The sequence below is a fragment of the Coregonus clupeaformis genome, chromosome 10 (assembly GCF_020615455.1).
Source record: "Coregonus clupeaformis isolate EN_2021a chromosome 10, ASM2061545v1, whole genome shotgun sequence".
Taxonomy (NCBI): domain Eukaryota; kingdom Metazoa; phylum Chordata; class Actinopteri; order Salmoniformes; family Salmonidae; genus Coregonus; species Coregonus clupeaformis.
This window is the reverse complement of record NC_059201.1, coordinates 19333841-19346638: the sequence shown is the minus strand read 5'-3', so window position 1 is coordinate 19346638 and position 12798 is coordinate 19333841. Positions and strand designations below refer to the sequence as shown.

Below are 12798 nucleotides of genomic sequence, written 5' to 3'. Positions count from 1 at the left end.
GTCTAATATTTAACAAGTAGATGGAGTATATTGGTGCTGTTAATATGCTATTATATAAAATATATTATATTTATATACAGTAGGCTAAATATATTGAGTTGTCTTCTCTCTTTTGTGTACTGTAAGCCTATTAGCTATATATGATACAAAATATTACTTGTTCCTCTCTCATTCAACCTCCTCGCGCTATCGCTCGCTCGCTCTTCCCTCAGGTGTTGATTGAGACTCTGGTGGCACTGGGGGCCCAGTGTCGCTGGACAGCCTGTAACATCTACTCCACACAGAACGAGGTGGCAGCTGCCCTTTCAGAGATTGGTAAGTAGAAGCTTTCAACATGAATACTTTACAGCTGTGTTACAGTATGAGCTTCTATATGGAACAGAATGAGAGGCTGATTGTACTTCATAAGAGGTTTTTGAAAGTTGTGGTTGATCACATTCATATTAATTTGTACTATTTCTGCATACTATGCGTACTTTAACTCATATTAATATATAATTAATTACATGAGTGTTAAATGGGTGTTTCTTGTAAGGGTGCTAAGTGTTGGGGGTGATTTGCTTCCCTGTGCCCTTTGAAACTAAAGAGACATTTTTGAGATGTTCTCAATAAAGTCCTGGAAAACACAGAGAAAACATCAGACTTGCCCTCTAGTCAATGAACTACAGCACCAAGACACGCATATCTCTTAGGTTGCTGGGTGATTGTTAAGTATATGTGTTTCCGAAGCGGGGTCTTTTTGCTTTTCACGGCCTGTTAGCCTGAGAGGTTCACAACAGAGTCAGACTGCATTACAGTAAATATCACCAGTCACACAGCTCAAGCTGGGAGAAGAACTGGGGCATAGGCTGTGGGCTGATTAACTTGTCCTACACACACAGTATCCTCTGACCATTTACAACCCACTCTCAGCAGTGTTGACATTTTCTATGTGTGAGTTATGCCAGCAATCTTCATACCAAACATACAGCAAGCCTGCCAGAAACCTACTGAGGGAGACTTGACCAGATGAAGGGAGTAGATAGATAGTAGTACGTAGGTACACTACCAGTCAAAGGTTTGGACACACCTACTCATTCAAGGGTTTTTCTTTATTTTAAATTTTTTTTACATTGTAGAGTAATAGTGAAGACATCAAAACTATGAAATAACACATGGAATCATGTAGTAAACAAAAAAGTATTAAACAAATCAAAATACATTTTATATTTGAGATTCTTCAAATAGCCACCCTTTGCCTTGATGACAGTTTTGCACACTCTTGGCATTCTCTCAACCAGCTTCACCTGGAATACTTTTCCAACAGTCTTGAAGGAGTTCCCACATATGCTAAGCACTTGTTGGCTGCTTTTCCTTCACTCTGCGGTCCATCTCAATTGGGTTGAGGTCAGGGGATTGTGGAGGCCAGGTTATCTGATGCAGCACTCTCCTTCTTGGTAAAATAGCCCTTACACAGCCTGGAGGTGTTTTGGATCATTGTCCTGTTGAAAAACAAATGATAGTCCCACTAAGCCCAAACCAGATGGGATGGCGTATCGCTGTAGAATGCTGTGGTAGCCATGCTGGTTAAGTGTGCCTTGAATTCTAAATAAATCATAGACAGTGTCACCAGCAAAGCACCCCCACACCATAACACCACCTCCTCCATGCTTTACGGTGGGAAATACACATGCGGAGATCATCCGTTCACCAACACCGCGTCTCACAAAAACACAGCGGCTGGAACCAAAAATCTCAATTTGGACTCCAGACCAAAATACACATTTCCACCGGTCTAATGTCCATTGCTCGTGTTTCTTGGCCCAAGCAGGTCTCTTCTTCTTATTTATATTATTTAGTAGTGGCTGCTTTGCAGCAATTCGACCATGAAGGCCTGATTCACACAGTCCCCGCTGAACAGTTGATATTGAGGTGTCTGTTACTTGAACTCTGTGAAGCATTTATTTGGGCTGCAATTTCTGAGGCCGGTAACTCTAATGAACTTATCCTCTGCAGCAGAGGTAACTCTGGGTCTTCCATTCCTGTGGTGGTCCTCATGAGAGCCAGTTTCATCATAGCGCTTGATGGTTTTTGCGACTGCACTTGAAGAAACTTTCAAAGTTTTTGACATTTTCCGTATTGACTGAGCTTCATGTCTTAAAGTAATGATGGACTGTCGTTTCTCTTTGCTTATTTTTAGCTGTTCTCGACATAATATGTACTTGGTCTTTTACCAAATAGGGCTATCTTCTGTATACCCCCCCTACCTGTCACGCTCTGGCTCCGGGACTCTGTATGTTGAGCCAGGGTGTGTCTGGTTCTGTTGTGGTTGTTTCTAGGTTGGGTGTTCTAGGTTGTTGTTTTCTGTGTTGGCCTAAGTGACTCCCAATCAGAGGCAACGAGTGTCAGCTGTTTGCTGGTTGTCTCTGATTGGGAGCCATACTTAACTGTCTGTGTTTCACTTTGTGTTTGTGGGTTTTTGTTCCTTTACGGTCATTGTTACTGTGGACTTCACGAGTCGTCTATTGTTTTTGGTTTTTGTGCGTTAGTATAATAAAGTCAATCATGTTCGCTCAACACGCTGCGTATTGGTCTACTCCTTACCCAGACGATCGTGACAGAAAAACCCACCATACAACGACCAAGCAGCGTGTCCAGGAACACACGCAGGAGGTGACTCTGGTGGATGTCCTCCTCGGTTGGGGGCAGATTACCGAGGAGGAGGCCGTCCCGTACCAGAGGGCTGGTGAAGGGGGAGACCCAGGCAGGAGAGGAGCAGCGGCGTCAGCAGTGCCATCGTCGGACGGACGAGAGGCACCCCCAATAATTTTTTAGGGGGCACCGGGCATGGGCGACTGGGCAGCAGGAGGCTGCCACAGGGCGAAATAGGAGAAGAGGAGAGAGAAGGCCACCGGGTTTTGGGGGCCAGAAAGCAGGTTGGCGGAGCCTGGATGGAGAGCAGAGCCAACTCCCCGTACTCAGGCATGGCAGCATGAGACTGGGCAGGTTCGCGGTAGGCGGAGCTGCGCACTGTGCCACGAGTGGTCCGGCATAGTCCGGCACGCTGTCCGCAGCACCCCGCACGTGTTGTGCGAAGGTGGGCATGCAGCCAGGACGGAGTGTGCCGGCTCAGCGCTCGGGGCCTCCAGTGCCCTCCTCGGTCCCGGATATCCTGCGCCAGTATCACGTGCTGTTATGCCAGTACGGGTACACAGCCCTGTACGTCCTGTGCTGATGCCTCACACAGAGTGTGTGAAGGTAGGCATTCTGCCAGGACGGGTTGTGGCAGCTCTTCACTCCAGGTCTCCTATCCGTCTCCATAGCCCAGTCCGGCCTGTCCCTGCTCCACGCACCAAACCTACGGTGTGCGTCGACAGCCCTGCCCGGCCTGTTCCTGCTCCACGCACCAAGCCTACGGTGTGCGTCGCCAGCCCTGTCCGGCCTGTCCCTGCTCCACGCACCAAGCCTACGGTGTGCGTCGACAGCCCTGCCCGGCCTGTTCCTGCTCCACGCACCAAGCCTACGGTGTGCGTCGCCAGCCCTGTCCGGCCTGTCCCTGCTCCACGCACCAAGCCTACGGTGTGCGTTCGACAGCCCTGCCCGGCCTGTTCCTGCTCCACGCACCAAGCCTACGGTGTGCGTCGCCAGCCCTGTCCGGCCTGTCCCTGCTCCACGCACCAGGCCTACGGTGTGCCGTCGTCAGCCCAGCCCGGCCTGTCCCTGCTCCACGCACCAAGCCTACGGTGTGCGTCGTCAGCCTGGTCCAGCCCGGTTCCTGCCACTCGCACCAAGCCAGGGGGTGCGATCGTCCAGCCTGGTCCAGCCCGTTCTGCCACTCGCACCAAGTGTGCCGGCTCAGCGCTGGGGCCTCCAGTGCCTCTCCTCGGTCCCGGATATCCTGCGCCAGTATCACGTGCTGTTATGCCAGTACGGGTACACAGCCCTGTACGTCCTGTGCTGATGCCTCACACACAGAGTGTGTGAAGGTAGGCATTCTGCCAGGACGGGTTTGTCGGCAGCTCTTCACTCCAGGTCTCCTATCCGTCTCCATAGCCCAGTCCGGCCTGTCCCTGCTCCACGCACCAAACCTACGGTTGTCGTCGACAGCCCTGCCCGGCCTGTTCCTGCTCCACGCACCAAGCCTACGGTGTGCTTTTCGCCAGCCCTGTCCGGCCTGTCCCTGCTCCACGCACCAAGCCTACGGTGTGCGTCGACAGCCCTGCCCGGCCTGTTCTTGCTCACGCACCAAGCCTACGGTGTGCGTCGCCAGCCCTGTCCGGCCTGTCCCTGCTCCACGCACCAAGCCTACGGTGTGCGTCGACAGCCCTGCCCGGCCTGTTCCTGCTCCACGCACCAAGCCTACGGTGTGCGTCGCCAGCCCTGTCCGGCCTGTCCCTGCTCCACGCACCAGGCCTACGGTGTGCGTCGTCAGCCCAGCCCGGCCTGTCCTGCTCCACGCACCAAGCCTACGGTGTAGCTGGTCAGCCTGGTCCAGCCCGTTCCTGCCACTCGGCACCAAGCCAGGGGTGCGAGTCGGTCAGCCTGGTCCAGCCTCTTCCTGCCACTCGCACCAAGCCAGGGGGTGCGAGTCGTCAGCCTGGTTCAGCCCGTTCCTGCTACTTCGCACCAAGCCCGGGGTGCGAGTCGCCAGCCTGGTAAGACCGGTCAGCTGCTCCACAACGGACTGCAATCCGCTCCGTCAATGTCCAGTCCAGATCCAGCCAGCGGGGTCAGACCGGACCAGGGGCGCTATGGGGGGTTGATTGGAGGGTGGTGGGCAAGGCCGGAGCCAGAACCGCCGCCGAGGAGGTATGCCCCCCCAGCCCCTCCTTGTTTAGCCCTTATTGAGGCGCGGTCGCAGTCCGTGGGTGTTCTAGGTTGTTGTTTTCTGTGTTGGCCTAAGTGACTCCCAATCAGAGGCAACGAGTGTCAGCTGTTTGCTGGTTGTCTCTGATTGGGAGCCTGTTTGTGGGTTTTTGTTCCTTTGCGGTCATTGTTACTGTGGACTTCACGAGTCGTCTATTGTTTTTGGTTTTTGTGCGTTAGTATAATAAAGTCAATCATGTTCGCTCAACACGCTGCGTATTGGTCTACTCCTTACCCAGATGATCGTGACACTACCTTGTCACAACACAACTGATTGGCTCAAACGCATTAAGAAGGAAAGAAATTCCACAAATTAACTTTTAGAAGGCACACCTGTTAATTTGAATGCATTCCAGGTGACTACCTCATGAAGCTGGTTGAGAGAATGTCAAGAGTGTGCAAAGCTGTCATCAAGGCAAAGGGTGGCTATTTGAAGAATCTCAAATATGACATATATTTTGATTTATTTAACACTTATTTGATTACTACATGATTCCATATGTGTTATTTCATAGTTTTGATGTCTTCACTATTATTCTACAACGTAGAAAATAGTAAAAATAAAGAAAAACCCTGGAATGAGTAGGTGTGTCCAAACTTTTGACTGGTACTGTATCCTTGATGAAAACCTGCTCCTTTTGACTGGTACTGTATATACAGTGCATTTGGAAAGTATTCAGACCCCTTGACTTTTCCCACATTTTGTTACGTTACAGCCTTATTCTAAAATTGATTCAATTGTTTTTTCCCCCTCATCAATCTACGCACAATACCCCATAATGACAAAGCAAAAACAGGTTTAGAATTTTTGCAAATTTATTAAAAATAGAAAACTGAAATATCACATTTACATAAGTATTCAGACCCTTTACTCAGTACTTTGTTGAAGCACCTTTGGCAGTGATTACAGCCTTGAGTCTTCTTGGGTATGACACTACAAGCTTAGCACCTGTATTTGGGGAGGTTCTCCCATTCTCCTCTGCAGATCCTATCAAGCGCTGTCAGGTTGGATGGGGAGGATCACTGCACAGCTATTTTCAAGTCTCTCCAGAGATGTTCGATCAGGTTCAAGTCCGGGCTCTGGCTGGGCCACATAAGGACATTCAGAGACTTGTCCCGAAGCCACTCCTGCATTGTCTTTGCTGTGTGCTTAGGGTCATTGTCCTGTTGGAAGGTGAACCGTTGTCCTGTTGGAAGGTGAACCTTCGCCCCAGCCTGATGTCCTGAGCACTCTGGAGCAGGTTTTCATCAAGGATCTCTCTGTGCTTTGCTCCATTCATCTTTCCCTCGATCCTGATTAGTCTCCCAGTCCCTGCCGCTGAAAAACATCCCCACAGCATGATGCTGCCACCCACCATGTTTCACCGTAGGGATGGTGCCAGGTTTCCTCCAGACGTGACACTTGGCATTCAGGCCAAAGAGTTCAATCTTGGTTTCATCAGACCAGAGAATCTTGTTTCTCATGGTCTGAGAGTCCTTTAGGTGGCTTTTGGCAAACGCCAAGTGGGCTGTCATGTGCCTTTTTACTGAGGAGTAGCTTCCGTCTGGCGACTACTATAAAGGCCTTATTGGTGGAATACTACAGAGATGGTTGTCCTTCTGGAAGGTTCTCCCATCTCCACAGAGGAACTCTGGAGCTCTGTCAGAGGGACTATCGGGTTCTTGGTCACCTCCCTGACCAAGGCCCTTCTCCCCCGATTGCTCAGTTTGGCCGGGAGGCCAGCTCTAAGAAGAGTCTTGGTGCTTCCAAACTTCTTCCATTTAAGAATGATAGAGGCCACTGTGTTTTTGAGGACCTTCAATGCTACAGAAATGTTTTGGTACCCTTCCCCAGATCTGTACCTCGACACAATCCTATCTTGGAGCTCTACGGACAATTCCTTCGACCTCATGGCTTGGTTTTTGCTCTTACATGCACTGTGAACTGTGGGACCTTATATAGACAGGTGTGTGCCTTTCCAAATCATGTCCAATCAATTGAATTTACCACAGGTGGACTCCAATCAAGTTCTAGAAACATTAGCAAGGATGATCAATGGAAACAGGATTCGAATCTCATAGCAAAGGGTCTGTATACTTATGTAAATAAGGTATTTCTGTTTTTTATTTTTAATCCATTTGTAAAAAATTCAAAAACCCTGTTTTCGCTTTGTCATTATGGGGTATTGTGTGTAGACTGTTGAGAGAAAAATATTTAATACATTTTAGAATAAGGCTGTAATGTAACAAAATGTGAAAAAAGTAAAGGGGTCTGAATACTTTCCGAATGCACTGACTTTACAGACACAGAGAAAGAGACAGGGAGTAGAGGACTAGATAGGAGGTTAACTAAGAAAAAACTGTCAGTGGAATAGAGGTGCTAAGCCCAGGTACTATTTAGCGTGTTTCTAGCTGTATGTTCATACAGGACGAGTAGCAGAGGAAACATAGAGCTTTCAAAATCTCCCCACCCCTCCAATCCAATAGCAGGGCTCACAATAGTTTTTTTGTGTACCACTCTATTTTGGGGTAATTATTTTTTTACATAAGCCCTCCCTTTCCCACATAGTTGTGTAAAGCGCCATCTGTCACAGTATCTATTTCTAATAAATAGTTGGTCCTGGTCTTTATGGAGAGAAATCTCCCGGCAAACAGATGAAAGGGCCATGTCCTCTGGCAGCTTCTGTTTCGGCCAGCCTGCTCTGCTCTCTCTGGGATGGAAATTACCAGAAGGCCGTCTGTCCTGCTGCATTCATCACCTGATGTCTGATCCTCTCCTAAAAATCATAGGATAACAGCTTTAGAGACAAGAAACCTAGCTTATTATCATCTCTTGGTTTAGAGAACAGACATATACAAGGATATCTACAGAAAAGACAGGAATGGGGGAGGTGCTGTATATATTCATAGCCATATTCCTGTAAAGCTTAGAGAGGATCTCATGTCAAATGTTGTTGAAGTGTTGTGGTTGCAAGTTCACCTGCCTCATCTGAAGCCTCTTCTTTTGGAGTGCTGCTATTGGCCACCACACCAAGTAGGGATTAACATGGGGTAACCGGGACCCCGCGACTGTCTCGGGAACACTCTTTACATTTCCTGAAAATATTTAATGACGACCTGGAAATTGCATACATTTTCCTCAATGTCAGCACTAATGCAATGCCACAAAATACACAACATGCGCAGCATCAGATTAGCAAAAAATTAAATGGCACATTATCCAAACAGGCTTTCACATGGAAGCCTTCAGCCCAGCGTATTTACTTCACACAAAGTCGCCATAGATAAAAAGCATACGCATAATTGACACTGCCAACCCGAATGTACTTAATAAACCCTACAGGAAATCCCTACAGTATAGCCTATAAAATAATGTGTGCCTCTGAGCTGTCATTGTGACTCTTCAGACAGTCACAAATTTGATAGGCCTATGCACAATTCACTACATAGGCATCTCTGTCACAGACATTAAGTCTGTTAACAATTCAGAGAGGCATGAGGGAAAACTCTATGTTCTCCTGTCCTAGAGATAGGAAAATAGCCTATCTAGTCCCAATCCCACTGAAACCCCAAATCCAGACTCCTGTCTCGCATGAAAATTCCTAACTCGCCTATGCATGTCAAAATATCTCTATGCCAAGATGGCGTAGCAGTGCGGTCGTGTTTTTTTCTGTGTCCTTGTGTAAATAGCCCGTTTATTTGTCTATTTTGTATATATTTCTGAATTTTACTTTTCATTCTTTAACTAAATATACTTTCCTGCAACCAGCCTCACCCAACGTGGAAAGGATTCTATTATTTCTTTAACTTTTATCAAGAACCTTAAACTGAAACTAGTCTAGCTGCAACCGAATGGCTACTTGCTATTAGCCACCGTTAGCGTCTTCACCATTGTCCGTGGCCTGCACTACCCACCAGCCAGCTCTAGCTCTAGCCTGGACAATTTGTCGGCCAGTCTGCACAGCGTGCTATCGACCCAGAGCATATCGGATTTTCTGCCGGAATCACTGGACCCTAGCGCCGGATCATCGCAACCAGCTAGCTGCAACCAAATGGCTGTTGTCGTTGGCTAATTACCATTGCACCTTTGCAAGCACCAGTTAGCCTTGAGCTAGCCTCGAGCCAGGCCCATCTCCCGGCTATCTACCTCTCTGTCAACCGGACGGGACCTCCTAGTGTTGACACGGAGCCCCGCCGATCCAACACGACTGGTTTGCCGACAAAATCATCTGATGTGGTTTCAACAGGCTTCCCGTTACGACGTCGACCACGAAGATCCATCTGCTAGCCCCGGCCCGCTAGCACACGCAAGCCGGGCCTCTTGCTCGCCAGTGCTGTAGCAGCACCCGAACTACCTCTGAACTCTCCTATTGCTGTTCACCGGACCTTATGATAACTCAGCTATACAGCTGATGCCTGCTGGACTGCTCCTTTATACGGTACCGCATCCTGTTTATGTTTAGCCTCAGCCCAAACTTTGTCGCCATTACCAGCTGTAATCTTAGCTCTCTCGAATAACACCTGTGATTGCTTTATGCCTCTCTCCCATGTCAATATGCCTTGCTTATTGCTGTTTCGGTTATTTCTTATTGTACTATTTCACTGTAGAGTCCCCAGCCCAGCTCAACCTGCCATAGACAGCTCCTTTGTCCCACCCCCCGACTCAATCGGTGCCTCCAGTGATGCTATCTCTTTCATCGTTACCCAATGCTTAGGTTTATCTCCACTGTACTCATATCCTTCCATATCCCTGTCTGTACATAATGCCCTGAATCTATTCTACAACGCCCGGAAATCTGCCCCTTTTTTTCTCTGTACCCAACGCACTAGAAGACCAGTTCTTAAAGCCTTTAGCCGTATCCTTATTCTACTCCTCCTCTATTCCTCTGGTGATGTAGAGGTTAACCCAGGCCCTGTAGCCCCCAATATCACTCCTACTCCCCAGGCGTTATCATTTGTTGACTTCTGTAACCATAAAAGCCTTGGTTTCTTGCACGTTAACATCCGAAGCCTCCTCCCTAAGTTTGAGTTATTCACTGCGTTAGCACACTCCGCCAACCCTGTTGTTCTAGCAGTGTCTGAATCCTGGCTTAGGAAGGCCACCAAAAATGCTGAAATGTCCATCCCCAACTACAACATTTTCCGTCTCGATAGAACTGCCAAAGGGGGTGGGGTTGCAATCTACTGTAGAGATAGCCTGCAGAGCTCTATCATACTATCCAGGTCTGTGCCCAAACAGTTTGAGCTTCTACTTCTAAAAATCCAACTTGGTTGGACACCTTATGTGAACTGATTGCCCCCCATCTATCCTCAGAGTTCGTATTGCTTGGTGACCTAAACTGGGATATGCTTAACACCCCGGCCAACCTACAATCTAAACTAGATGCCCTCAATCTCACACAAATGATCAACGAACCTACCAGGTACAACACAAAATCTGTAAACATGGGCACCCTCATAGATATCATCCTGACAAATGTACCCTCTAAATACACCTCCGCTGTCTTCAACCAGGATCTCAGCGATCACTGCCTTATTGCCTGCATCCGTAATGGGTCCGCCCCTCATCACTGTCAAACGCTCCCTAAAACACTTTAACGAGCAGGCCTTTCTAATTGACCTGGCCCGGGTATCCTGGATGGATATTGACCTCATTCCGTCAGTAGAGGATGCCTAGTTGTTCTTTAAAAGTGCTTTCCTCTCAATCTTAAATAAGCATGCCCCATTCAAAAAATTCAGAACTAAGAATAGATATAGCCCCTGGTTCTCCTCAGACTTGACTGCCCATGACCAGCACAAAAACATCCTGTGGCGTACTGCATTAGCATCGAACAGCCCCCTTTCAGAGAAGTCAGGAACCAATATACACAATCAGTTAGGGAAGCAAAGGCTAGCTTTTTCAAACAGAAATTTGCATCCTGTAGCACTAACTCCAAAAAGTTTTGGGACACTGTAAAGTCCATTGGGGGATAAGAGCACCTCCTCCCAACTGCCCACTGCACTGAGGCTAGGAAACACTGTCACCACCGATAAATCTACAATAATCGAGAATTTCAACAAGCATTTTGCTACGGCTAGCCATGCTTTCCACCTGGCTACCACTACCCCGGCCACCAGCTCTGCACCTTCTGCTGCAACTTTCCCATGCCCCCACCGCTTCTCCTTTACACAAATTCAGACAGCTGATGTTCTGAAAGAGCTGAAAAATCTGGACCCCTACAAATCAGCTGGGCTAGACAATCTGGACCCTTTCTTTCTAAAATTAGCTGCCGAAATTGTCGCAAACCCTATTACTAGCATGTTCAACCTCTCTTTCGTAACGTCTGAGATCCCCAGAGATTGGAAAGCTGCCGCAGTCATCCCCCCTCTTCAAAGGGGGTGACACTCTAGACCCAAACTGTTACAGACCTATATCCATCCTGCCCTGCCTTCCGAAAGTTTTTGAAAGCCAAGTTAACAAACAGATCACCGACCATTTCAAATGCCACCGTACCTTCTCCGCTATGCAATCCGGTTTCCGAGCTGGTCATGGGTGCACCTCAGCCACGCTCAAGGTCCTAAACGATATTATAACCGCGATTGATAAAAGACAGTACTGCGCAGCCGTCTTCATTGACCTGGTCAAGGCTTTCGACTCTGTCAATCACCGCATTCTTATTGGCAGACTAAATAGCCTTGGTTTCTCAAAAGACTGCCTCGCCTGGTTCACCAACTACTTCTCAGATAGAGTTCAATGTGTCAAATCGGAGGGCCTGTTGTCTGGACCTCTGGCAGTCTCTATGGGGGTGCCACAGGGTTCAATTCTCGGGCCGACTCTATTCTCTGTGTATATCAGTGATGTTGCTCTTGCTGCTGGTGACGCTCGGATCCACCTCTATGTGGACGACACCATTTTGTATACATCTGGCCCTTCATTGGACACTGTGTTAACAAACCTCCAAACGAGCTTCAACGCCATACAACACTCCTTCCGTAGCCTCCAACTGCTCTTAAACACTAGTAAAACTAAATGCATGCTATTCAACCGAACGCTGCTTGCACCCGCCCACCCGACTAGAATCACTACTCTCGGCGGGTCTGACGTAGAGTATGTGGACAACTACAAATACCTAGGTGTCTGGTTAGACTGTAAACTCTCCTTCCAGACTCACATTAAGCATCTCCAATCAAAAGTTAGATCTAGAATCGGCTTCCTATTTCGCAACAAAGCCTCCTTCACTCATGCTGCCAAACATGCCCTCGTAAAACCGACTATCCTACCGATCCTTGACTTCGGCGATGTCATTTACAAAATAGCCTCCAACACTCTACTCAGCAAATTGGATGTAGTCTATCACAGTGCCATCCGTTTTGTCACCAAAGCCCCATATACTACCCACCATTGTGACCTGTACACTCTTGTTGGCTGGCCCTCACTACATATTCGTCGCCAAACCCACTGGCTCCAGGTCATCTATAAATCACTGCTAGGCAAATCCCCGTCTTATCTTAGCTCACTGGTCACCATAGCAACACCCACCCGTAGTCTGCACTCCAGCAGGTATATCTCACTGGTCATCCCCAAAGCCAACACCTCCTTTGGCCGACATTCCTTCCAGTTCTCTGCTGCCAATGACTGGAACGAACTGCAAAAATCTCTGAAGCTGGAGACTATTATCTCCCTCACTAACTTTAGGCGTCAGTTGTCAGAGTAGCTTACCGATCACTGCACCTGTACACAGCCCATCTGTAATTAGCCCACCCAACTACCTCATCCCCATATTATTATTTATTTTGCTAATTTGCACCCCAGTATCTCTATTTGCACATCATCTTTTGCACATCTATCATTCCAGTGTTAATACGAAATTGTAACTATTTTGCACTATGGCCTATTTATTGCCTTACCTACATAATTTACTACATTCGCACACACTGTATATATATGTTCTGTTGTATTTTTGACTTTATGTTTTGTTTACCCCATATGTAACT

General features: G+C 47.9%; 1 protein-coding gene across 1 annotated transcript in view; it reads left to right on the top strand.

The window, feature by feature from the left end:
* Positions 1–12798, top strand: part of LOC121575286 (S-adenosylhomocysteine hydrolase-like protein 1) — a 96833-nt gene that overhangs the window by 65104 nt on the left and 18931 nt on the right. The window contains exon 5 of the mRNA XM_041888275.1: positions 213–315. Within this exon, the coding sequence (XP_041744209.1) occupies positions 213–315 (103 nt within the window). The remainder of the gene's footprint in view (positions 1–212; positions 316–12798) is intronic.